This window comes from Helicoverpa armigera, chromosome 3 (assembly GCF_030705265.1).
Source record: "Helicoverpa armigera isolate CAAS_96S chromosome 3, ASM3070526v1, whole genome shotgun sequence".
Classification (NCBI taxonomy): domain Eukaryota; kingdom Metazoa; phylum Arthropoda; class Insecta; order Lepidoptera; family Noctuidae; genus Helicoverpa; species Helicoverpa armigera.
In genome coordinates, this window is record NC_087122.1 from 4,012,508 (window position 1) to 4,033,910 (window position 21,403).

General features: G+C 39.7%; 1 protein-coding gene across 4 annotated transcripts in view; it reads left to right on the forward strand.

The window, feature by feature from the left end:
- The first annotated feature begins 52 nt into the window (after window positions 1-52).
- Window positions 53-21,403, forward strand: part of LOC110383819 (uncharacterized) — a 22,930-nt gene continuing 1,579 nt past the window's right edge. Inside the window, exons 1-57 of one of the 4 annotated variants that reach the window (XM_064043520.1) lie at window positions 53-272; window positions 1,251-1,419; window positions 1,758-1,932; window positions 2,197-2,300; window positions 2,372-2,518; window positions 2,970-3,087; window positions 3,181-3,256; window positions 4,082-4,155; window positions 4,748-4,772; window positions 4,872-4,898; window positions 5,019-5,130; window positions 5,433-5,557; window positions 5,647-5,697; window positions 5,856-5,967; window positions 6,088-6,212; window positions 6,303-6,353; window positions 6,459-6,567; window positions 6,674-6,798; window positions 7,241-7,291; window positions 9,300-9,402; window positions 9,481-9,605; window positions 9,871-9,921; window positions 10,004-10,124; window positions 10,209-10,453; window positions 10,633-10,683; window positions 10,771-10,873; window positions 10,966-11,090; window positions 11,271-11,318; window positions 11,407-11,515; window positions 11,699-11,814; window positions 11,954-12,004; window positions 12,079-12,181; window positions 12,351-12,481; window positions 12,553-12,603; window positions 12,679-12,748; window positions 13,278-13,828; window positions 13,874-15,439; window positions 15,529-15,558; window positions 15,693-15,813; window positions 16,377-16,519; window positions 16,607-16,657; window positions 16,736-16,847; window positions 17,080-17,207; window positions 17,353-17,403; window positions 17,480-17,588; window positions 17,701-17,840; window positions 17,925-17,975; window positions 18,048-18,159; window positions 18,350-18,492; window positions 18,636-18,686; window positions 18,944-19,681; window positions 19,757-19,903; window positions 19,954-20,099; window positions 20,182-20,295; window positions 20,525-20,583; window positions 20,656-20,765; window positions 21,113-21,242. In XM_064043520.1, the coding sequence (XP_063899590.1) occupies window positions 203-272; window positions 1,251-1,419; window positions 1,758-1,932; window positions 2,197-2,300; window positions 2,372-2,518; window positions 2,970-3,087; window positions 3,181-3,256; window positions 4,082-4,155; window positions 4,748-4,772; window positions 4,872-4,898; window positions 5,019-5,130; window positions 5,433-5,557; window positions 5,647-5,697; window positions 5,856-5,967; window positions 6,088-6,212; window positions 6,303-6,353; window positions 6,459-6,567; window positions 6,674-6,798; window positions 7,241-7,291; window positions 9,300-9,402; window positions 9,481-9,605; window positions 9,871-9,921; window positions 10,004-10,124; window positions 10,209-10,453; window positions 10,633-10,683; window positions 10,771-10,873; window positions 10,966-11,090; window positions 11,271-11,318; window positions 11,407-11,515; window positions 11,699-11,814; window positions 11,954-12,004; window positions 12,079-12,181; window positions 12,351-12,481; window positions 12,553-12,603; window positions 12,679-12,748; window positions 13,278-13,828; window positions 13,874-15,439; window positions 15,529-15,558; window positions 15,693-15,813; window positions 16,377-16,519; window positions 16,607-16,657; window positions 16,736-16,847; window positions 17,080-17,207; window positions 17,353-17,403; window positions 17,480-17,588; window positions 17,701-17,840; window positions 17,925-17,975; window positions 18,048-18,159; window positions 18,350-18,492; window positions 18,636-18,686; window positions 18,944-19,681; window positions 19,757-19,903; window positions 19,954-20,099; window positions 20,182-20,295; window positions 20,525-20,583; window positions 20,656-20,765; window positions 21,113-21,242 (8,252 nt within the window). In that variant the 5' untranslated portion in view covers window positions 53-202. Of the gene's footprint in view, window positions 273-1,250; window positions 1,420-1,757; window positions 1,933-2,196; window positions 2,301-2,371; window positions 2,519-2,969; window positions 3,088-3,180; window positions 3,257-4,081; window positions 4,156-4,747; window positions 4,773-4,871; window positions 4,899-5,018; window positions 5,131-5,432; window positions 5,558-5,646; window positions 5,698-5,855; window positions 5,968-6,087; window positions 6,213-6,302; window positions 6,354-6,458; window positions 6,568-6,673; window positions 6,799-7,240; window positions 7,292-9,299; window positions 9,403-9,480; window positions 9,606-9,870; window positions 9,922-10,003; window positions 10,125-10,208; window positions 10,454-10,632; window positions 10,684-10,770; window positions 10,874-10,965; window positions 11,091-11,270; window positions 11,319-11,406; window positions 11,516-11,698; window positions 11,815-11,953; window positions 12,005-12,078; window positions 12,182-12,350; window positions 12,482-12,552; window positions 12,604-12,678; window positions 12,749-13,277; window positions 15,440-15,528; window positions 15,559-15,692; window positions 15,814-16,376; window positions 16,520-16,606; window positions 16,658-16,735; window positions 16,848-17,079; window positions 17,208-17,352; window positions 17,404-17,479; window positions 17,589-17,700; window positions 17,841-17,924; window positions 17,976-18,047; window positions 18,160-18,349; window positions 18,493-18,635; window positions 18,687-18,943; window positions 19,682-19,756; window positions 19,904-19,953; window positions 20,100-20,181; window positions 20,296-20,524; window positions 20,584-20,655; window positions 20,766-21,112; window positions 21,243-21,403 lie in introns of all 4 variants that reach the window. The other 3 variants (XM_064043521.1, XM_064043518.1, XM_064043519.1) reach the window with 3 other exon arrangements.

A 21,403-nucleotide genomic window follows, 5' to 3' on the forward strand; every position in this document is an offset into this window, starting at 1 on the left:
GTTTTTATTTATTTGATTTAGATACAGGCCGTACAACTAATCTGAAAGAAGAGTCACATCAGTCATTTTTGAAATAAATGTCATTCTTTAAAATGCAAGCAAATCGACAGATACTGATAATAAACCCTCAATTTTAATAATATCTCCAAAGAATAAAAGGACTGTTTCTAGGACAAGTTACAGTTATTATAACACCTACAAAATGTCTGCTACACCGTCAGAATTGGCTCCGAGTGAGATGCCCGTCTCCGATGTAGAAGATGTTGGAGAAGGTACGAACTGTTATCATGATTATAATTTGTGGTGGTTGTGTAGAATGTGAGCATATTTGATTAGGTACCACTTACACAATATTTAACGCTCTTTTTAAATTAAGTATCTAGTTTGAAAATTGTTGTTTTCACAATCTTGTCATTGTATGAAATGTATTGGTAGTTATTGCTATTCAGCTATACCTACTAGTATTCATTCACATTACACAATAAGTTAAGGCGGCCAACTTTCCGAAAACTGAATGCGGGACCTAACCTTTCGTGAAAAGGGGCATTGAAAAATGATCGGACGGAACTGATAAAATAAAAACCGTAAACAAAAAGCTATAATTTAACCTATCAATATCGTGTCACAGCGTGCACTAATGTCTTATTTTCAAAATCATTAGGCCTCACGAGTTCAGTAGAAATAAAGAGAACGAGATTATATTATAGGTAATCTGTGTTGCTGCACTGTTGAGCGTGCGCGCAGGTGGGTGTTGTGTAGAAGTGTGGTAGAAAAATAGGGATGCGGGACATACGGGACGCATACAACGTTTTGCGGGACTATTTTACTATTAATTTCAAAGCGGGATTTCGTCAAGCATTGCGGGACGGTCCCGCAGAATGCGGGACGGTTGGCCGCCTTACAATAAGTAATATATATCTTGAAAACAGACCTACATGGTTTTGGGATTTCATAATTTGCTGAATCTACATTCAAACTGCGAAATTATTCTAAGTCAGCTGAATTTATGTTGACACCTTAATTAAAGCATCTTAATGAAACTATCAAAAGTTGTCGTGAGAATCAGTTTTTCGCAAATATCTTTCGACCTTTTGCTTTTAGGTCAATAGACTATTAGGTAGGTACTTTAAGAGATATCTATGTTGCGTAATCAGGCTTAAAAACCCAAACCCTAGCCTAATAAGTATATCTACTACACCTGCTAAGAACTATATCGCGAGGTTCTTAAAAAAGATTATTTTCGTAAACAGCAACGCCTGCTCCGAAAATCGCATCGTTCCCGCCATATCCACCATACGCGACGGAACCAGCCCCACCATCCGTGGCAGATACCATCATAGCTGGACATGATCTGCGGCTGCAGCATAAATCTATACCGAGAAAACCTTTACGACCACCTCCTAAGCCAGCTAGACCCAGGTAGTGAAGACCTTATAGGTTCTTAGTATCTTTGCTCCTAAGAGCGGTTTCGTACTACCCTACTTTGTTTGCAATCTCAATTAGTATTCCCATGTACTCCGCTCTTTGAAACGCATCTAACCATGCATTGCTTACCACTCTGTAACCGAGTGGAACCTAGTGTGAAACTGCCGCAATGGGAGTTTCATCAAATCAATAATTGTCCAACGATTGACTGTTAGGACATGGACGCAATTAAGACGACACGCAATAAGATTTTGTATTTTGCAGGCAATGTTAGTTGTTCTATGTATGTATTTGATACTAATTATTTAGTTAATAGTATAAAATTTATCCAGGGGTCCAAAAGCGACAGATGTGAAGATGTCGCAGCGAGCTATGCGGGCGCACGCTCGCTGTCTGCGCAAACACGGCGCAATCCTCACGGATCGACTAGAGCGCATGTCGAAACCACTCCGGCGCAATATTATATACATGTGGCGTGAACACGCGTATACTCTTCCTCCAGAAACGGTAATATTCAAGTAAAGTTCGAAAGATATTGAGTGAGGATAGGCGGTGTAGGTAGCTCTAATCCACAGTGGTGTGCATAGGTGTTGTATTCCTAAGAACTTCATAAATCACTGCTATTGACTTTGATGTTAGATCCCTGAACTAGCCTCCACCTTGATCCTCTTGAACGCCAAAGCTACCATTCTAGTTTCGACACTGTACTTAGGTATTTAGTTTAGCTTAATTCGGTGCATCAGAACGAAAAAATATATGTTTCGTTGCCAGATTGCACGTTTAAGAGCTATGTTGGATGCCGATGAACCCTTCAAGCCAGATCAAGCCTATGAATATTTTATCAACTTGAAAAAAACTAAGAAGAAAGCTGCCGCGTAAGTTAAAATTGCATTTGACCCCGAGGACTGGGCACATAGACTCCTAAATTTGAGAATATTATTTTTAGAACGGAACAAATTAACGAAATTAAGAAGGACATGCTGGCTATGGTCGGTGAGAAAAGATTTCTTTGGGCACGTAATGCCACCGTGGCTTTCGCTAGGGGCATTCAGCAGCGGCTGTCAAGGCCTGGACGATATTCCCTGGCTGATGGGTAAGTTACAGTACCTACCTACATACTTCAGGTAATAATACATACTTATAAGTAAGTTTATCAGCAATCCATGTGGGTCCAGTGCTAGACATACCTACATATGCCTCTAGCTCGGCTTAGGTCTTCAGCTTTTCAAATGCCTGTTTTTTTTATTTGGAAGTAAAGAATATAAAACATCCAATCTTGACAGTAGGGTAATACTTTCTTAGCTAGAATTATACTTCGTCTCAATTGGCCACATCTTACAACGACGTCCTACAAAGACGGTGATGGAGTAAGTTTGATAGATCTAATGAAACACTTTTATTCCTCGGTCGCATCAATGTCTAGCCATTGCCTAGCCAGCCTAGCGGTATTTGGAAATATGAAGTGCACTATGACAAGTACCTTGCTTCATATATTTTTTGTTACATCTGATACATATTATGTAGCTATATTATTCTTTTTACAGAATGTTAAGACTGTCTAATATTATTTTGGACGAGATTTGCGGTTACATGCACATGAGAACGCCTTCGCGAAGATCAAATCACCCCAAAGCGAAGTTTATGATGGAGATGGCTGATAAGGTATCTAACGTATATTACAGAAAAAAAGTACATATCGACATCATGGTATCTCTCGTAGCATCGTCTCTTCTAAACTAAATTTCGTTTGTTCAGGTTGCAGTTTGGATTGACGAAATTCTATCTGAATCAGATGACAGAATGCTCATGATGGACTTCGATGAAGACGACGGTAAGTACTTCCATGTTATAGTAGACACCCTGGTGGCCAGGTTACGTAGTCAGGAATAATTGTCAACACTTTCTATGGAGTCGGCGGTACATTCTTGTAAAGATATATATCAACAGCTTAAGGTAAGCCGTGCCATTTGAAATTGTGACAATCGTTCATTGACTTGTTTCCTATTTTGAACTTGTTGATACATTTTGTTCCGAGAAAACTGGTTGTCCTAACAAAACTAAATCTTTGAACAATTGTTTACAAATTCAAATCAGGTCTTTATAAATTGCCATACCCAATTTTCTCGGATGTCAAGAGCTTAACAACACAGCTAAAGGTACGTTTCTCATTTTGCGAGAAGAAGTGGAAAGGTTTTACGAGGATGAGGTGAGGCCGGAAGGTGAGCCGCACGATAAGGACCGGTCGCCACTGGACGTGACTCCGGGTGAATCTGCAACCATCGTGCCTGATATTGGGGCGACTACTGAAGGCGTGACGCCGACCTCGACAGCCACAGAGCCAACCACGCCACAATCTGAAGCCACGCCGGGCGAGGCAGCGACACCGGCCACAGGAGCTCAAACGCCTCAGACTGAAGCTACTCCCGCACCATCGCCAAAACCTTCAGGCACTGAACCACCAAAACCTGAAGCGGAGAAAGCTTCAAGCCCTGAAGTTAAGAAAGAGTAGTAAGTAGAAGTTTGCGGAATTGCTGCAACTCTAAATCTTATCTATGTATCTTATGTTCTCCTATAAAAATTCTATGGTAGGTACATACATTTACTTCGCATTTCTTTGCTTGATTCAAATTCTCAGTAGTTACGTTTTTGTTTCTAGATATATACGGGCGCCACAAGGGTGACGGAGGCGACGGAGGTGACGGCGATGGAAGGTATACTGATGACGATGGTGTAAGTATCCTACAAAATTCGAATAACTTTTTAAATGCACCTACATTTTATATAAATAAATAAATCTTAATTCATTTAATAGCAAATAATGAAGCCTGACTTTAAGTTCAAGAAGGAAATAACGGATCCTAAAAGTCATTCACACATACTCAGTCACGGTGACGATGTAGAAACAGTCCTTGAGAAAGCTTATGTATATAGACCTCAACCAACTGCACCTACTTGAAATTACCCCTCATATCAATCGGAATAAATTATTACCAAACGAAAAGCTGAAAACAGCAATATCGAATATCTTATAAGTAATTTTAAAATGTAAAAAATAAAGCAAAATATACTATTAAATTGTTTTTACATTTCCCCTTTCTATCTTCTACAAGTGAACACGGCGGATCGAGGTAATTTTTCAAAATTGTTTTTACTTGAATCTTCATTTTTCATCTGATTGTATTCTACAACTGTTTGCTTTTTCATTTTGAATGACTAAAATCCGTGGTGTTCATTTGTGTCAGATGGGCAATGAAGATTTATATCGTGAAATAATATAATATAAAGAAATATAAATGCTTCATAATTCTAAAACATGTTTCAGGGTGCGCCGGGACAATTGCTTTCAGGTAATTGAACTAAAAGTTAGCCTTCAATGACTACAATGTCCATTTCTATAGGAACTCGTTGATGTTCTGAATTTTCTACATAAGTATTTTTGTTTTCAGCTCCACCGGCTTATACAAAGTTTCATGGTGAGTTGGTAAGACAGAACAAGTTGTAAAATTGCAGGCCCTACAATATTCTGAGTATTCAAATCTTTTGTCATCTATATTGTCATGAAATTTCTATTTATAAAAAATATTTTTAATCAGGCAACATGAAGGAAGCTTTCGAAATATTAACGGACACAATGGATTCAAAAGGCGGCGAAAAATTGATTTCGCACGGAAAGTTCCAACAAACATTTGGCGAGGGAGCTGACACGTAAGATAATTCTTATAAGTAATCGATATAGGTACGTGGTAACGACCATATTGTTTCCTGTTCCTGTATCCTTCACTGTCTGATAATCAAATAATGTAGTATCTTTTAAATGTATTCATAAGGTAGTGCTAGCTAGCTGTTTCCTCGGGGTGTCACCAGGGGGAACTTCAAATAAAAACATTTTCCCGTATTATACATATTAGTGTGTTAGTACCTACCTATAGCACATAGACTACCTGCTAGACAAATATGAATCGTGTGGATAGGTATCGTGAATTTTCAAGCCATAATAATTTTTAAAGGTTGAGAAAAGCGAAGGATTTCAAAGCTACAAATTATAACGTAAGGGTATCGGATAAAATTAAACAGAAACTAACAGCCGCAACGAAGGAGATCATTCCGGAACATCTCGACAAAGTCATGAATGGTATACAATAGAGACTTTCCTTTTAAATGGTAGCTCGGTTCTGAAATATCCGAATGAGTCTGATATTCTATTTATTTACTCCTTTTCAGTCATGGTGGATATATGCTCGAAGTATTTGGCACAGAATGCAGAAAATAATAGTATGAAATCAGTTTTATAAAATTATTTATTAAACACTTAAGATACAAAGGTTTTTGTACCGTACACTTTCGTATATTCATTCAATGGTAGCTTATTGGCTTGGTTTAGGTATCTATCACCATAGACAAAGATACTGTAATAAAGATTCACTTTTCAGAAAAGAAGGGCAAGGCATTTAAACTTTTAGTCAGTGCAATGAAAAATAAGAAGAATGAAAAATTGTATAAAAGGGGTAAAGTTCAACGGACATACGCCCAGGCAGCCGACGAGTTAGTATAATAATCATCAATAGGTATCACGAAGCTTAAAGAAAAAAACATTTGTCAGAAGTATGTCAGTAGTAAATGAATGCTAAATAAAACAAAAACTGTAGTCCAATTGGTTTTCAGGCTTGAAAAATCTGAATCTCTTGATTCAGAATATGACGATCCAAACCTATCACAGGAATTATATTCGGCAATGTCAAAAGCAGTCAAAAATTTGACTCCGGCAGAAATGCAAAAAGAGATGGCGGGTATAAAATAGAACGTTTATATTATTAATATAGAGGTAATATACAACGATCAATAAGAAGATAATCTAATATGCTTAATTTTATTTGTAGACACGCTGAATGTTTGCTCGAAATATTTATCTCAAAAAGCTGTGGAAAGTGGTAAGTAACGATTCCAAATATCGTAGAAAATGAATACTAAATCATGAGTGTATAATAAAATATTATCGTATAAAAGTAGTACATTATTAAATAATGATTTCATAGCTGAACGAGGCCCAGTGTTTGATTTACTGGTCAAGGAACTGAATAAGGCAGGAGGAGAAAAGTTCAGTGAAGACCCCGCGCTTCCTACTAAAAGCGTAGCTGCTCACGCGTATGTACTTTTCTGTGTCCTAGCCAAAGTATTTATATTGTGCCTATTTAAATTTAAATCTTGCCATGTATAAGGAAGAAGGTCGAAAACTTAAGTCCGATTTCAGGTTAAAGTCAGCCCCAGGGTTTTCGAACGCACGACCCGATCCTGCGACTGCAAATATGTTTAAAACTGCACTCCATAAGTCTGTAGATGCCGCTACGCCAAAACATCACACAAATGAGATGAAAGGTCGGTAACACAGTAAAGCTCCCTGAACCATGAAATTTTCACTGAATGCTTCTCCTAAGTCAATAATGTCAAAATTGAATCGCAATAGCAGTTTTAACCATATCGGGCACTCTGCTACTAATCTTCCAACCAATCTTACTCCAACGACATTAGATTGGTTTGCGATTGGTCTGCCATTTTGGTGATTTTGGTCTATAATACAGTAGTTTGCTCTACAATCATATTCATTTGCAGACAAAATGATTCATTACTGAATTACAGAAATGGATAAAAACGTTTATTTCAAAGAAAAAAAAAGTGGAATGCCGCATACGCTTCAATCGTAATTGAGTCGTGATTGGATCTCAGTCGAATGTGAATCGTATGTCGCTTAGGTAACATTAAGAGAATCGGGCCCCTGTTTGCCAGTTTTACCAGTGTTAACCAAACTATATTATTTCAGACATAATTGACCAGTCCGGTAATTACTTGTCTGCATTTGCCCGCGACAGAGGTTTGTTCTTTGGAATTCTTACCTAGCTTGTTGAGATAGTTAGTAACTTACAGATACTTTTTTCCAATATTAAAAACTAGCTTCTGCCCGCGACTTCGTACGCGGATCCTGTCCCTTATGCCAGCGACTACGGGGTCAGCAAAATCAAAGATCTGAATAGTCTGATATTGAATTTTAAGGGCCCGTTGACTTGGAAACAACGGAATACGCATAACCATTAGAAACGTTCCATATATTTAATTTTTGTACTTTAACGGCAAAAGCACAGCAGACTAAACAAAACGCTGAGAACTGAACCGCAATAGACGTGACCATAGGGATAAAAGTAGTGATTCTAATTAGTCCGCATTTAAGTTGTGTGTGGCAAAAATATTACACGTATTATTACGTAAAAAAACATTAATTAGATGACAAAGTCGTGGTGACTTAGTGGAAGTCGTGGTGGTTTAGTGGGTAGAGAACCAATCTCTCAAGTATGAGCGTGCGTCTTTGATTCCCGGTCTGGCAAGTGCCTGCCAATGCAACTTTTCTAAGTTCGTATGTACTTTCTACGTATATTTTGGATACCAATGACCGTTATTTGGAGGGGATGTTAAACAGTAGGTCCCGGCTGTCATTGAACATTCTTGGCAGTCGTTATGGGTAGTCAGAAGCCAGTAAGTCTTACCAAGGGGTGTTGGGTTGAGCGGGTAACCGGGTTGTGGAGGTCAGATAGGCAGTCGCTCATTGTAAAACACTGGTACTCAGTTGCATCGTGACTGGAAGTCGACCCTAACATAATTGAGACAAAGGCTCTTGAGATAATAACGACAATAATAATGAGATATAGGCACCGCAGGACATCTGAGGCTGATGACGGGGAGTAGCGACCCCGCGGGGCTATATATACTGAGTTCTTCAGGGAGTGTATACTGTCCCCCATCTCCAGCCGGTCGGAGTGAACCATGACGGGGGTAGGTCTCACGCCTCTGGCTTGGCTTGGCCGTCCAGAGTGGAGTCGCTAGAGCAGGATTAGTAGCCCTGCTCGGAGGGTAGGTGCCTCATGGTAAGCACAGGGAGCGCGTAATCTGCGTTTAAAGTCCGCCGAGGTATCCTCACCCTTCAGCCGCTCATGTCCCTGTTGCCCTCTTGTTGCTAATCAGTGACTGGTTCCCGGGGGGCCAGTAAGTGAGGTGGCGAGTCTCCACCTGTAATTTTTACATGTAGGTACCTATACATTTCAAATGTAGGTAGTATTGCTCTTGAAGTTCCACATCAGGTGTTCCAGATCTTCGATGTTTATACGTCAATAGAGAGTGCTTATCAGATTGAACAACTTTTGTTAAAACGTCATACCTCTATATGCTATAGTCTAGCTGGGCCCCTGGAGTTCCACATCAGGTGTTTTAGATCTTCAATTCGTATAAGTCAATAGAAAGTGCTAATCAAATTGAACAATTTTGCTAAAACGTCATACCTATATATGGTACAGAGAAGCTGGGCTCTTGGGGTTCCACATCAGGTGTTTCAGATCTTAAAATTAATTATCTCAGCTGAAAATGCTCATCACATGAAACAATTTTTGCCACGGCACCATTTTTGTATCTCTTATAGTTTTGTTGGTCTGTTGGAGTTCTGCATCAGGTCTTCAAGTTTCGAAGATAAATTATAGCCTATATGTTGACCAGGCTTAATACTGATACAACAAAGAAAAAATCATTGAAATCCGTTCAGTAGTTCGGAAGATTAGCGTGTACAAACAAACAGACATACAGACATACAGACATACAGACATACAGACAAACAGACAGAATTTTTTTTTTGGATTTGTGCTCCATTACTGTTTCTAAACCCCACCCAATTATTATTTTTTTAATATATTCAATGTACAGACACAGTTTTTTTACAGATTTATTATATGTATAGATGACTTGAATAATCTTTCTCTTATTTATTTCAATAGGATACTGTGACGCGAATGAATACTGCAATCATATACCGTTCTTTTTTTCATAATCTTGTTTTTTAGGTCCTGCGATGAACGCCTTGTTGGGAATGATGAAAACAAATCCAAAGAATGTTTTCGCAAGTCGAAAGGACTATACAATGGATTATGATACCGCAGCGGAAGAGTAGGTCTTCAAATAATGTGGTATTTTTTACGTAAGAACCAGATTTTCATAAAATTAAATTAAAATATGTTTTTTTAGGATTCGAAATGCTCCTACAATAGTCCCGTTTCTGCCGGTACAAGACATTGCTGATGAAGGAAACGCGAAACTTACGAAAGACATGAAAGATGTGACACCTCCAGACTTACAGATTCCAATGAAAGGTAGAATCTTATGACCGTCCAATAACATGCATACCTGCATGTTAATAATAGTTTGGTCTTGCAAACCCTAATACCATTTGATTTTTATCGAAGTTCGATGTCTTCTAATATTTTAGAAGGATTCAATTTCTGGCGACCAACGTGGGGCCAAGTTAAATCAATGTCCTTGTCACTTTCACTAAATAAGTAAAAGAAACAGCTGCCTGAGACCTACTTTACAAAATTACTTGATAATATTTAGTTTTAATAATCATTTTTCTTTCAGTTTTGATTAATGATGCGTCCAAACATCTATCTCAAGCGGTGGCCATGAGAAGTAAGACATTAATAAAAGTAGTATTCGATAAAAACAATATAGCATAACTGTGATCGTAACAATATACTGGACACTTCATCAGGTGGCGAGCCTGGCGATACATACCCAATGAACTTTTTGGCAGCAGTCAAAAAGTCATTAGGGACTAAACCACTTTATAAATACAAATCGTACGGACAGACCTACGCTGATGCGGGGGACACGTAAGTATTTCTTCATTCTCTCAATAAAAATATTATAATATTTTGAAATTATTCATACATTTGCCCTTCTTATCCCTTGGATAGTTTGGAGAACGCGGGTCCTATTGAGACGACGATCCCCGATGTAGGGTCAGAGATGAGCGTTAGTACGCAACCACCGCTGCCATCACAATCATCAGTGATGTCAGAGGAAAAGCCAAGAAAAGCTCTGAAGCCAGGGGTGAAGCACGAACCTTCCCCCGCCGTCGAATTGGCCCACCAGATTGTGGCCGAAATGAAAAGAGGCGTACCAACGCAACTAGCCCCTACTGTTGCTGAAGAATTAAAACGTAATAATGACGACTCAATAACTTTACCCATGTTGTATTAAGAGCCCATCAAGGATAGTGATGCGTTACTAGTAATATTTGTTTCTTTCACAATATAAAAGTTTCTTTAAAAGTAATCTCAGTGTTATTGTAGCTAATATTGAAAATATTTCAGTGATTCGACACAATTTATTTTCTAGCTACCATGGATAAGGCAGCAATGCATTTGGCAAACCATGCAGTTGAAAAAGGTAAAGAATAAAATTCTGTAAATTTTTGCCAGAGACAGGTAATGAAGAATGAGAAAAGACAAGTACTAATTACATAAATTATTACAGGGGATGCAATGGAATACATGGTGGATCTTATGAAGGATAAAGGAGAAGAAAAACTGGGCAAACTGCAAGGATATGACCAGACTTATACCGACGGTGCGAGAAGGTTTGTACAATTAATCGTTTGGTTTGCCAATTATCTATTTTAAACTGAAAAAATTAATTAACATTACATTTTGAATGTTATCAATTTCTTAGGGTTGAGAATACTCCATCTCTAACTAACGAAAAAGTCGATAAATCCAGTTACGAAAGTGTTAGACGTAAATTGTCTGACATCACTAAGGACAAGCCAAATGCAAAGTTTGCACAACAAATGCCAGGTACTCCTCCATGTTATTGCAAAGTACGTCTGTTATCAATAATAAGTAAAAAAATTATGCAACTGTTACATACCTACCTAATTTCCTAAGTCCATCCAGCTTTCCCTATAACTTACAATATTAGAAGTAGAATATTTTTCATGAACCAGATTGAATTACAAATATTTTTTTCTATCTCAGGCATAGTCGCAGATACTGCGAAGTTCCTGTCGGCGCCAGTTCCAGAGAGTAAGTATTGGTATATAGCAGGTGCACAATATAGATTGTATGTATATGGACTCTGCTTTATTCTCATGGTCACTAATGATAATTTCAGCTGACGCTGAAAAGCGTCAAGTATTAGGAGATTTGATGGCCCGAGAAGGAGATAAGATCATAGGGGAAGATGGTGCGTACAAGATGACCTACAGAGAGGGCGGAGAAGAGTAAGTTCTGAATCATACCAGTTACACATTGTTAAATGCAGTAATAAATAAATTTATAAGGGTACTCATTTCATAACCTAAATAGTAACGAATAAAGTCAATCACAAAATATTAATATGAAGCACAGTCCTTCACTGTTAATTTAATAGGCACTTGAAATAATATCTTTCGATTTAATTGTAGAATTAAAAATGCCCCCGTGGGTGTTACAAAAGCCCACGATGAAAAGAAAAACAAGGAGATGGTTAAGAAGTTAGAAGCTGTTGTACCCGATAAAAAGATGGCGGCTATATTAAAAGGTAAAATTAACAATTTCAAAGGCGACAAAATTTTCTTCCACTGACAAAAGTTGCCTATAGATGCTAATAGAAAAGCAGAATACATCATAAATTTGGAAAACATAATGTAAAACGTAATATTAATGATATTTTTCTTTAGAATCTACAAAAGAAGGTGCGGCTCACTTAACAGATGCAGTAAAAGGAAGAGGTAAAACATTTTTTGTTGTTTATAAAACCCTTATCTAATTAAACGAAACTAATAAACGTACATGTTCTTTATAGGTGAGGCCATGAAAGTTATCCAAGATAGTTTGAAAAAAGAAAAGAATAAAGAATTTATAGAAGTTGGCGATTTTAATAAAACTCATGAACAAATAGCGGACATGTTAGTACCTAAAAAAAAATAATTTAAATTGCCTGACTTACACCTATTGCTGAAATATTCTTCAAATCAAAACAAAAATCTTATTCGGATATCTTATATTGAGAATGCAATAGAAACAGAGTTACCACTTCTTGTTAATGTTCTACTTTAAATATATCTCTTTTGTCAGGCTGACCGAGGCACCGAATTTGAAGAGCGAGAATCCGTCACCTGTTATTTTGGAGAAGGTTGAACATCAACTGTCCGTTCTTCCAAAAGATATACCGGCTGATAAACCCTTGGCTAAGAAACATATGGAAGGTTTGCTTCGTTCTATTTTATTTTCAATTCCCGTCCTCCATGGTCTGAATAACGTTTTTGAAATATTTCAGAAACTAGTGAAATCGCAGCAAAATATATTGCTACGCAGGCTACAAAGGAAAGTAAGTTCACTTGTAACATTCGCTAAAATGTTCAAAAAGTTCACTAAAATATTATGATTTTTATTCTTTCCCAAGGTGGATTAGACAATCAGCAATTGGCAGCATTGGATGCTGCTGGGTTTAATGCCGATGCCAAAGCCGCTGCGTAAGATATTACTACAAATAACCTAATTTTTACAGTCTGTACAACATAATAACTCACGTTAAATACGCAAACCCTAAACCTCAGACAGCCTAAGACAGCTCAAGCAGAAGAATTAAGGGTTTTATGAGGTGCTGCTTCTAGCAATTCTGATCATTTCTCATTTCTCCCAGCCACACCAACTACTACTTGTACCTATAAAATAAACGATCAAAATGGTGACGAATTTTGATGGTCAATTAAAACCTGCGCATGGTTAATGAAGCATTGAATTCCAAGGACCTCCCAAAAAAAAGAGTCATGCCCCCTTCAAAATATTGTATCTTTGCAAATTACCAAATAAGTAACAATCAGCTAAGTTTTTTCCTATTTACTTTTTACTAAGCCAAAAAGAATGCGTCGCTCGAAGAAATGAGAACTGTCAGGTAGGTATATTGTAAAGCAACGACAGACCTTTAGATAGATGACATAGACAGAACAGTAATATTCTATAAGAACATAAAAAATAATTTTAAGTAATTTTCTATTGTAGAGAAGAACGTAGAGTAGCTGCGGTGGCAGCTGGCCCTGCTGGCGATAAAGCGGCTAAAGCAGGTGCTACTGAAGAAGATGAAGAAGAAGAAGAAGATGGAACTGGTAAAAAAAGGAAAAAGCGAAAACCAAAAACCGCCGGAGCCGCGGAAGATGATCGGACCAAGCAGAAAGGGACTGGAGACGTTAGTGAAGCAGGGGCTGCTGGCCGTACTGATGCAGCAGCAGGTGGTGGCCGTTCTGATGCAGCAGCAGGTGGTGGCCGTTCTGATGTAGCAGCAGTAGCAGCTATGGGTGCGGGCCCTAGAAGTGCTGGTCCTGGAGGTACTACTGTTGGGCCCGACGGCACCATCTATGCCCCTGACGGTACGGTGCAAAAAGGTCCCGGTGGTGCAGTGCTCAGCAAAGATACGGCTGGGAAAGCTTCAGAAAAAGATAAATCGGGAGCCGTTGTGCAGCGCCACGGAGAAGATGTGCAAGGCCCTGGAGGGGTCGTTAAAGGTGAAGGAGGTTTGGTCAAAGGGCCTGGAGGCGTCATTAAAGATGAAGGAGGTTTGGTCAAAGGGCCTGGAGGAGTAGCTCAAGGACCTGAAGGAGGTTTGGTCAAAGGGCCTGGAGGAGTGGTTCAAGGACCCGGAGGAGTAGCTCAAGGACCTGAAGGAGGTTTGGTCAAAGGGCCTGGAGGAGTGGTTCAAGGACCCGGAGGAGTAGCTCAAGGACCTGAAGGAGGTTTGGTCAAAGGGCCTGGAGGAGTAGTTCAAGGACCCGGAGGAGTAGCTCAAGGAACCGAAGGAGGTTTAGTCAAAGGGCCTGGAGGAGTAGTTCAAGGCCCTGGTGGAGTGGTTCAAGGCCCTGGAGGAGTGGTTCAAGGCCCTGGTGGAGTAGTTCAAGGCCCTGGTGGAGTGGTTCAAGGCCCTGCAGGAATGGTTCAAGGCCCTGGAGGAGTAGTTCAAGGCCCTGGTGGAGTGGTTCAAGGCCCTGGAGGAGTGGTTCAAGGCCCTGGAGGAGTGGTTCAAGGCCCTGGAGGAGTGGTTCAAGGCCCTGGTGGAGTAGTTCAAGGGCCTGGTGGAGTAGTTCAAGGGCCCGGTGGAGTAGTTCAAAGCCCTGGTGGAGTAGTTCAAGGGCCTGGTGGCGTAAAACAAGGGCCTGGCGGCGTAATACAAGGGCCCGGTGGAGTAGTTCAAGGCCCTGGTGGAGTAGTTCAAGGGCCTGGTGGCGTAAAACAAGGGCCTGGTGGCGTAAAACAAGGGCCTGGCGGCGTAATACAAGGGCCCGGTGGAGTAGTTCAAGGCCCTGGTGGAGTAGTTCAAGGCCCTGGTGGAGTAGTTCAAGGGCCTGGTGGAGTAGTTCAAGGCCCTGGTGGAGAAGTTCAAGGCCCTGGTGGAGTAGTTCAAGGGCCTGGTGGAGTAGCTCTGGGCCCTGGTGGAGTTGTTCAAGGGCCTGGAGGAGTTGCTCAAGGCCCAGGTGGAGTAGTTCTAGGGCCTGGTGGAGTAGTTGTAGGGCCTGGTGGAGGTGATCAAGGTCCTAGAGAAGTTGATCAAAGCCTTGCTGGATATATTCCAAGTTCGAGTAAAGCTGGTTCAGGACATGCACCTGGTGCACACGGCGCTCGTGGTGTACCATCTGCCCCTGGTGTGACTGGTCTAGTCCCGAGTGGTCCTGGCACTAAGCCAGCAAGAGTAGTATATGGCCCAGACGGGACAGCATACGGCCCAGATGGAACAGTGTACGCCCCAGATGGAGCAGTGTACGCCACTGATGGAACAGTATACCTCCCCGATGGAACAGTTTACGGCCCGGATGGTTCAGTTTCCGTTGGTCAAGGTCCTACTGGCGCCGAGTTTGGACCCGGTGGGGCCCTTCAAGAAGCTGTCATTGATGGACAACAACAACCTGGTGGTGGCACTCGTGCTCAAACCGCGGGTGCCCCTATTATTGGGCCTGATGGTAAAAAGGTCAAAGTAGGAGGAGTAGCTAGTTACGGCCAAAAGCAGCCTCCTGCGTATCCAGGTGGTGAAACTGAGGAACAACGCCGCCGCAGATTAGAAGAAGCAGAAGCATTCCGAAAATACGAAGAAGCAGAGAAATTGAGGCTAGGGGAGAAGGAGTATTTCAGACAGCAAGTGGAAAAGTATAAACGAGAACAGGAAGCCGCTGGCCCAGGTACAACTCTTATAGTCTCCAATCATTAAAATATTTCAATTTCATGCTTTAGTCCTGTTCTGAAAATAATATGACCCTTATCATTTTAGGAAAATATCGCGGTGGAGCACTAGGTGCTGGTAAGTGCATTAGAATATTTCTTCTTTTAACCTTGTTATGATTTTGCCTAAATTTCATAATTACTTACATAAAACTTTGTTGCCTACATTGTCGAAAGTCGTTTTTATAACTAAACTAAGTTCTGTGCATTCAGATTACGATCGGGAACATGAAACTGCACTAGACATTCTGCACTGTCATCTGCGAGCACATGGCACTGAAGTATTCTATGCACAGCCACAAGCCACCATGACACATGGACAGGCTTCAGACTGGTAGGAACACATCTTCAATTTTTTTTATCACATGTCTTCAACACAGGCTCTTCATGTGTCGGTGTTGACAACACCAGGTAAACCACCACCCATTTAAAGTTCATTATGTTAGTAAAATTAATAGTTTTGAACACCAACCACCAATGAAAAATCTTTGCACTCGAGTGCAACACGTAACTTTTCATCCCACCTCATCGAGGAAATTTCTAAACTCAAAAAAAGAAAACGGCGCGCACATATGAGTATCAAATTAAAAAGAAGTACCTATTAAAGTTCATTTATTTGAAAACTCAGTTTAAAAATGAAATGAGATTAAAAATCTATGTAAAAACAATAATAAAAATTACTTAATTAATTGAATAATTATTCTTATCAAGTTTAGTTAGTCTTATCAATTAGTCTTATCAAGATTGTCACAAATAGAGTATTGCACACGATGTTCTAAATCCAAATCACTTTGCCGCTCTAGAGGATAAAAACGGCTTTTGCGCTCAGATATCAAAGGGTAAAACTACTCTTTCCGAGATGGTGGGATGAAAAATATATTCCTCTTTTCCACGTAGGTTGAGATCGCCAATGCCTATGAAGGTTGATAAAGCAGTAAAAGAATCCGGTGACACTGCACGCCTTCACAAGAAGTTTGAAAAGAAACTTAATGGTTTAGTCAGCGAAGTCACGCCACCAGAATTGTATGACTGTATGCAAGGTAATAAATATACTTAAAGCGACAATTTTACTCAATGACACAATAATTTCATATGTATCATGTCCGGAATAACTTCTTTTTCCTCAGATGTCGTCATTGAGGCTGCTCGAAGATTATCAGAATGCTTTGTTTCAACAAGTGAGTTTCAATACCCGGATCTTTAAATAATAAACAACGAATGTAAAGAGTAATACTGAACTCTGATTTACGTGCCAGGTTACAACAACATCGTGAGCGATGCCCTCATATCAGAAATGCAGAAACGTGGTAACGAAATACTCACAGAAGTAGATGGCGCTGCAGAAACTTATTTCTATGCCTCCCAACGGTATCTAACTAAATATTAAATCGAACTATGCATCCGTGCGAAACGCAAAATATTGTATTTAAAAGAAAGACAATTACCATTAGTACGCTTAGATAAAATATTTCTCCACCCAAAGGTTGACTTGTAGAGCACGCCTAAGGTGTTAAGTCCGCCTTTGTACATTGTTTTGTAATATGTATTCAAAAACTGTAATAAATAAGGCTGCGATTCATGTGATAAAATATAATTGCAGATTGAAGAAAGCGGGCTCTTTGGACGTAGAAGAACCATGCTATAAAGTTGCTAATGACTTGAATAAAAAATTAGACGACGTGATTCGTACTCGTCCGATGGCAAGAAAGTTGAATGCGAAAATGAGAGGTAAAAAAAATACAGTCACAAAATTATAGCTAAACTGCAAAGCCTCTAAGACTCAGTCGCACCGCTTAACTACATACAACTGAAAATGGTTCTGTTATAGTTACCTAAATGATGCTAAAACCCTTTATAATCTTCTTTATTGCAGATCACATCAGAGAAACTGCAAATTTCTTGTCGGGTATGGTAACCAAACCTGGTGAGAGAAATACTTCAAGTGCTTATTATGAATTCCGTTCAAAATTAAATGCTCAACAAACGTTTCGATTTTTTAGATGAGAAAATCGAGGCTTATATTGCCTTGTTGGAAGAAATGGAAGCAGCCGGAGAGTCTGTTCTGATTGAAGGAGACATCCCGAAAACATATCAAGAATCTTCTGAATAGTTAGTAGAAGATTAATAGATAAGATAGATTTTTAGATAAGACTCATGTTTCACAAACTTGCAAATAATTTGCGTCCACAGATTTTTTAAAGTTGTTTTTCTGTTTTCTTAGCCTCCGACAGTTGACGTCGTTTCAGGACCAAATAAAGCGTCCCAATCCAACGTTGCAAGCAGAAACCCAAAAAAGGCTTCAGGACTTGATGGCAAGTGTTCCGCCTAACGAAGCCAGATATGACCAGGAGGTTATGAACGGTAAGTTTGGCACGAAGTCATTAATTCTATTACTTACCTGACTTGAATCTGTAATCAGAAATCCAATACTTGCTTTGATTTCAGAGGTCATTGCTGAAGTAGCAACATTGTTGACGTCGTATGTTATGCTTCATGGTATGTCTCTTTAATTTATATTAAGAGATTTATATTATTCTATGCACATTTACTAACACAGCTTTAAATTAGCCGAAAAAACCGATGCGTTGAAAGTTCTCGAGGAAGAGATTCGGAAAAAGGGAGATGCTGCACTCTTAAGACATGGACCCATTCGCAAATCATACAAACACGGTGCTGACTTGTTAGTATCTATCTATTTATCAGTAGTCTTGATTAATGACAGGGTGCTTTTATTGTGATCTATATCAATATCATCTGATGCCTTTGATTCCAAATGGACGGTTGAAAGTTTCTGGCGTCCATGTTTGTTACATCCTATTCAAATCCCATTCAAATACAGTCCATTCAAAAATATGACAAATAACCTTCAGGTTGCGTGGGAAAACTACTGATCAACTGGCTGTCCCTGCCGCAGACCCCGTCGTTGTCAGGAAAATACAAATCAAACTGCATAACTTGATGAATGAGAAAAGAAAAGAATATGAAAACAACAATATGTTGGCTCTTATGGATGGTAAGATACTCTTCTAACTCACTTGACTGTAAACAAGATTTACAAATTTGTAACCGTACCGTCCTTCCACTTATCTTGATCAAATAATGATTTGGAATTTTTCTATATTTTATGCCTAATTTTAATTTTTGGATCATTTTCAGAGGTCATCGAAGACGCTACGATATATTTGGCTGTTTATCTTCTACACCCAAGTAAGGTTACATCTTTGTCATTATGATTGCTGTTTGTTACAATTATTTTATATTAGCATTGCACTTATGTCGTTTGTATACTTTACATGAACTTTTTAACCTTATGACTAGACGGCATTTATAATGCTCATACTTAGAAACAGAGGTGAAAATTCATCGCTAACAGTTAGGGTTAATATCCACCATATTCCTCATATCCCGCGCACTTGAGATAAGCATACAAATGCTGCAGCACTTACTTGTGATTGTCTCCGCAGAAGTGATCCAGGTGTGCAAGTGCTACAAGAACGTGCTCGTGCAGTGCGAGCTGTGGTGCGACGAGATCCTGCGGCGTGTGGCGCGGCCGAGCTGCACGTGCTCGCGCCATGGAGTGGCGCAGGAGCTGCGCGACGCGGCACCACCCTCGCAAGACTTCGGGCCCGGCCCCAAAATATCTTTCACCACATGCCCCGAACAAATCCCCACATCGTCGCTTATAAACCCCGATTCCGAAACAGCCTGCCCAGCACCAACTCCTACGCCTGAATGCCGTGCCCATGGCCCAACTACATCTTACTTATTGTATTCCACCTCACGCAAATTGCGTTACGATTCCATGCGAATATCATCTGCGGGTTCCTCTAATTCTTCGCACTTCACATCGTCGTCATCATCGCCTATACAGGTGGCGAAGCAATCCTCGCCACTTAAAAATCTATTCCAAGATGTACATGTAGATACAAATAGCAGTATGCAATTTGTCCCACAACTGCCAGAAGAAGAAGCAGTGCAGCCTTACGAGGCTGAACAACCAAACACGTTGGAAGTGACTCCTCCTTCATATTTCTCTTCGTCTAATTATTGTAATTTCAACACAACGCAACAACAACAACAACCACAGCAACCTGCAAGCGTCAGCATTCCTGCCCAACAAAAACACTCTGTGGTGAACCTCCCCTCACCTGAAGCGTCTGAAACATCTAAAATCACGCAAGCGAAAAGTGGATACAGCTCTCGTAAGTACAGAAGGCATAATTGTAACTTAATGTATGTAGAAAATCAATGATTATAGCTAAATATTAATTGAACAGGTACTCCGATCATATCGCCGGATCAAATGGTTGACTGGCACGCTATGATGGTGAGTCTAATGTGGAACCTGCAGGCCTGGCGGGATTGGATCCAGGAGATCGTCAACCACTCCCTAGCTTACCAGCTTAATCCAATAACCGGTGAAGGTATGTATTTCAGTTACAATTTGATTTAGTTTTGTCCACATTATGACTAGACGTCAATAAAATTTCAGATGCAAATACAGACACGTGGTCATTGTTCTATAGGAGAATATGTACCGAATCTTTGCAATGGCGTCACTATTGCATATTTAGTCGTCAACTCACAAATCGACTGCATACACGGTATAGGAATAAAGAGGTAAGTCCTAAAACATAAATGTTCAAATTCTAAAGGTGTGAACTAATTTTTAATACTAAAAACGCATCATTGTCTAATCTAGATCGTCTCTCCTACGCCGGTCGCAGTAAAGACAAAAACGTACATTGAATGTCAAGAAGAAATGTTGGAGATCATTGACATGTTCAACAGATGGACACAGTGGCTCACTTTGGTTGTATGTATTTATTAAATCATCATCTAACCGAATGATATTCTAAAAGTGAATAGTTTGTTAATTTTTTATACGCGCTAGTCTCAGGAACTACTGCACCTAATAAAACAATGCAGTATTAGCCCATTTCCTACGACTCAATGTGAGTGAAACGTTGACGTAACCAATTTATTTATAACAAAATCATTTTAAATTCTCGTTAAATAAAATAATAATAAATATTCTTTCACAGATAAAAGAAACTGATTCTATGGAATGGGGCTCTATTGATAAAAATGCATTACATCAAATGTAAGTCAAATATTGTGTTGTTATTAATATTTTCCTTTCAATTAAATTAAACATAAATTCGAATAAATACAGGCGTTGGAATCATTTGAAAAAGAAAATCGAAGGATATTCAAAGGACTGGATTAAATATGACATGTTTTTGAAAGTATCCTGGGAGCAGAAGTATAGTACTGTTATTGCAGGTATGTAGGAAACCAGTTTATAGTGCAAATCGCATGATCGGGATCTTGCCGTCTGGTCAATTCACAACTCATGATGCTTCCATAATTTGAAATAAAATAACTTTTACGCATTTTATCGCGGTCAATTAAAATTATTTAATCCCGTCGTTTCGGATCCTTTACAGCATCTATGGTCACGTGCAGATTGACTGGCAGACCATGGATGCTGTAAAGGATCCGCAATCGCGATAAAATCCGTAAAAATAGTTTTATTTAAATGTGTAATATTAGCGTAACTTCCATAATTTAACATACCAGATGTAGATACCAGTACAGTCATTAAAGTTGATGTTCATCTTGTCGCTTAGACTATCTGCCTGCATGGAAGAAGCCAGGCCCTGTGTGGGTGGTGAGCGCTTGCGGCGCGGTGCCCAGCGGGGCCGTCGCCGCTGGCGTGTTCGACGGAGAAGTCATCTGGGTAGCCAGGACTACACACAGGTAATTAAGGGTGCATCTACACGTTGCAAGATGCTTGCGCATATTGAGGCACATGCGCAGGTTACATTAAAAAAACCGGCCAAGTGCGAGTCGGACTCGTGCACGAAGGGTTCCGTAAATTACAGTTAAATCAACCTATCTCAAAAACTATAAGAGATACT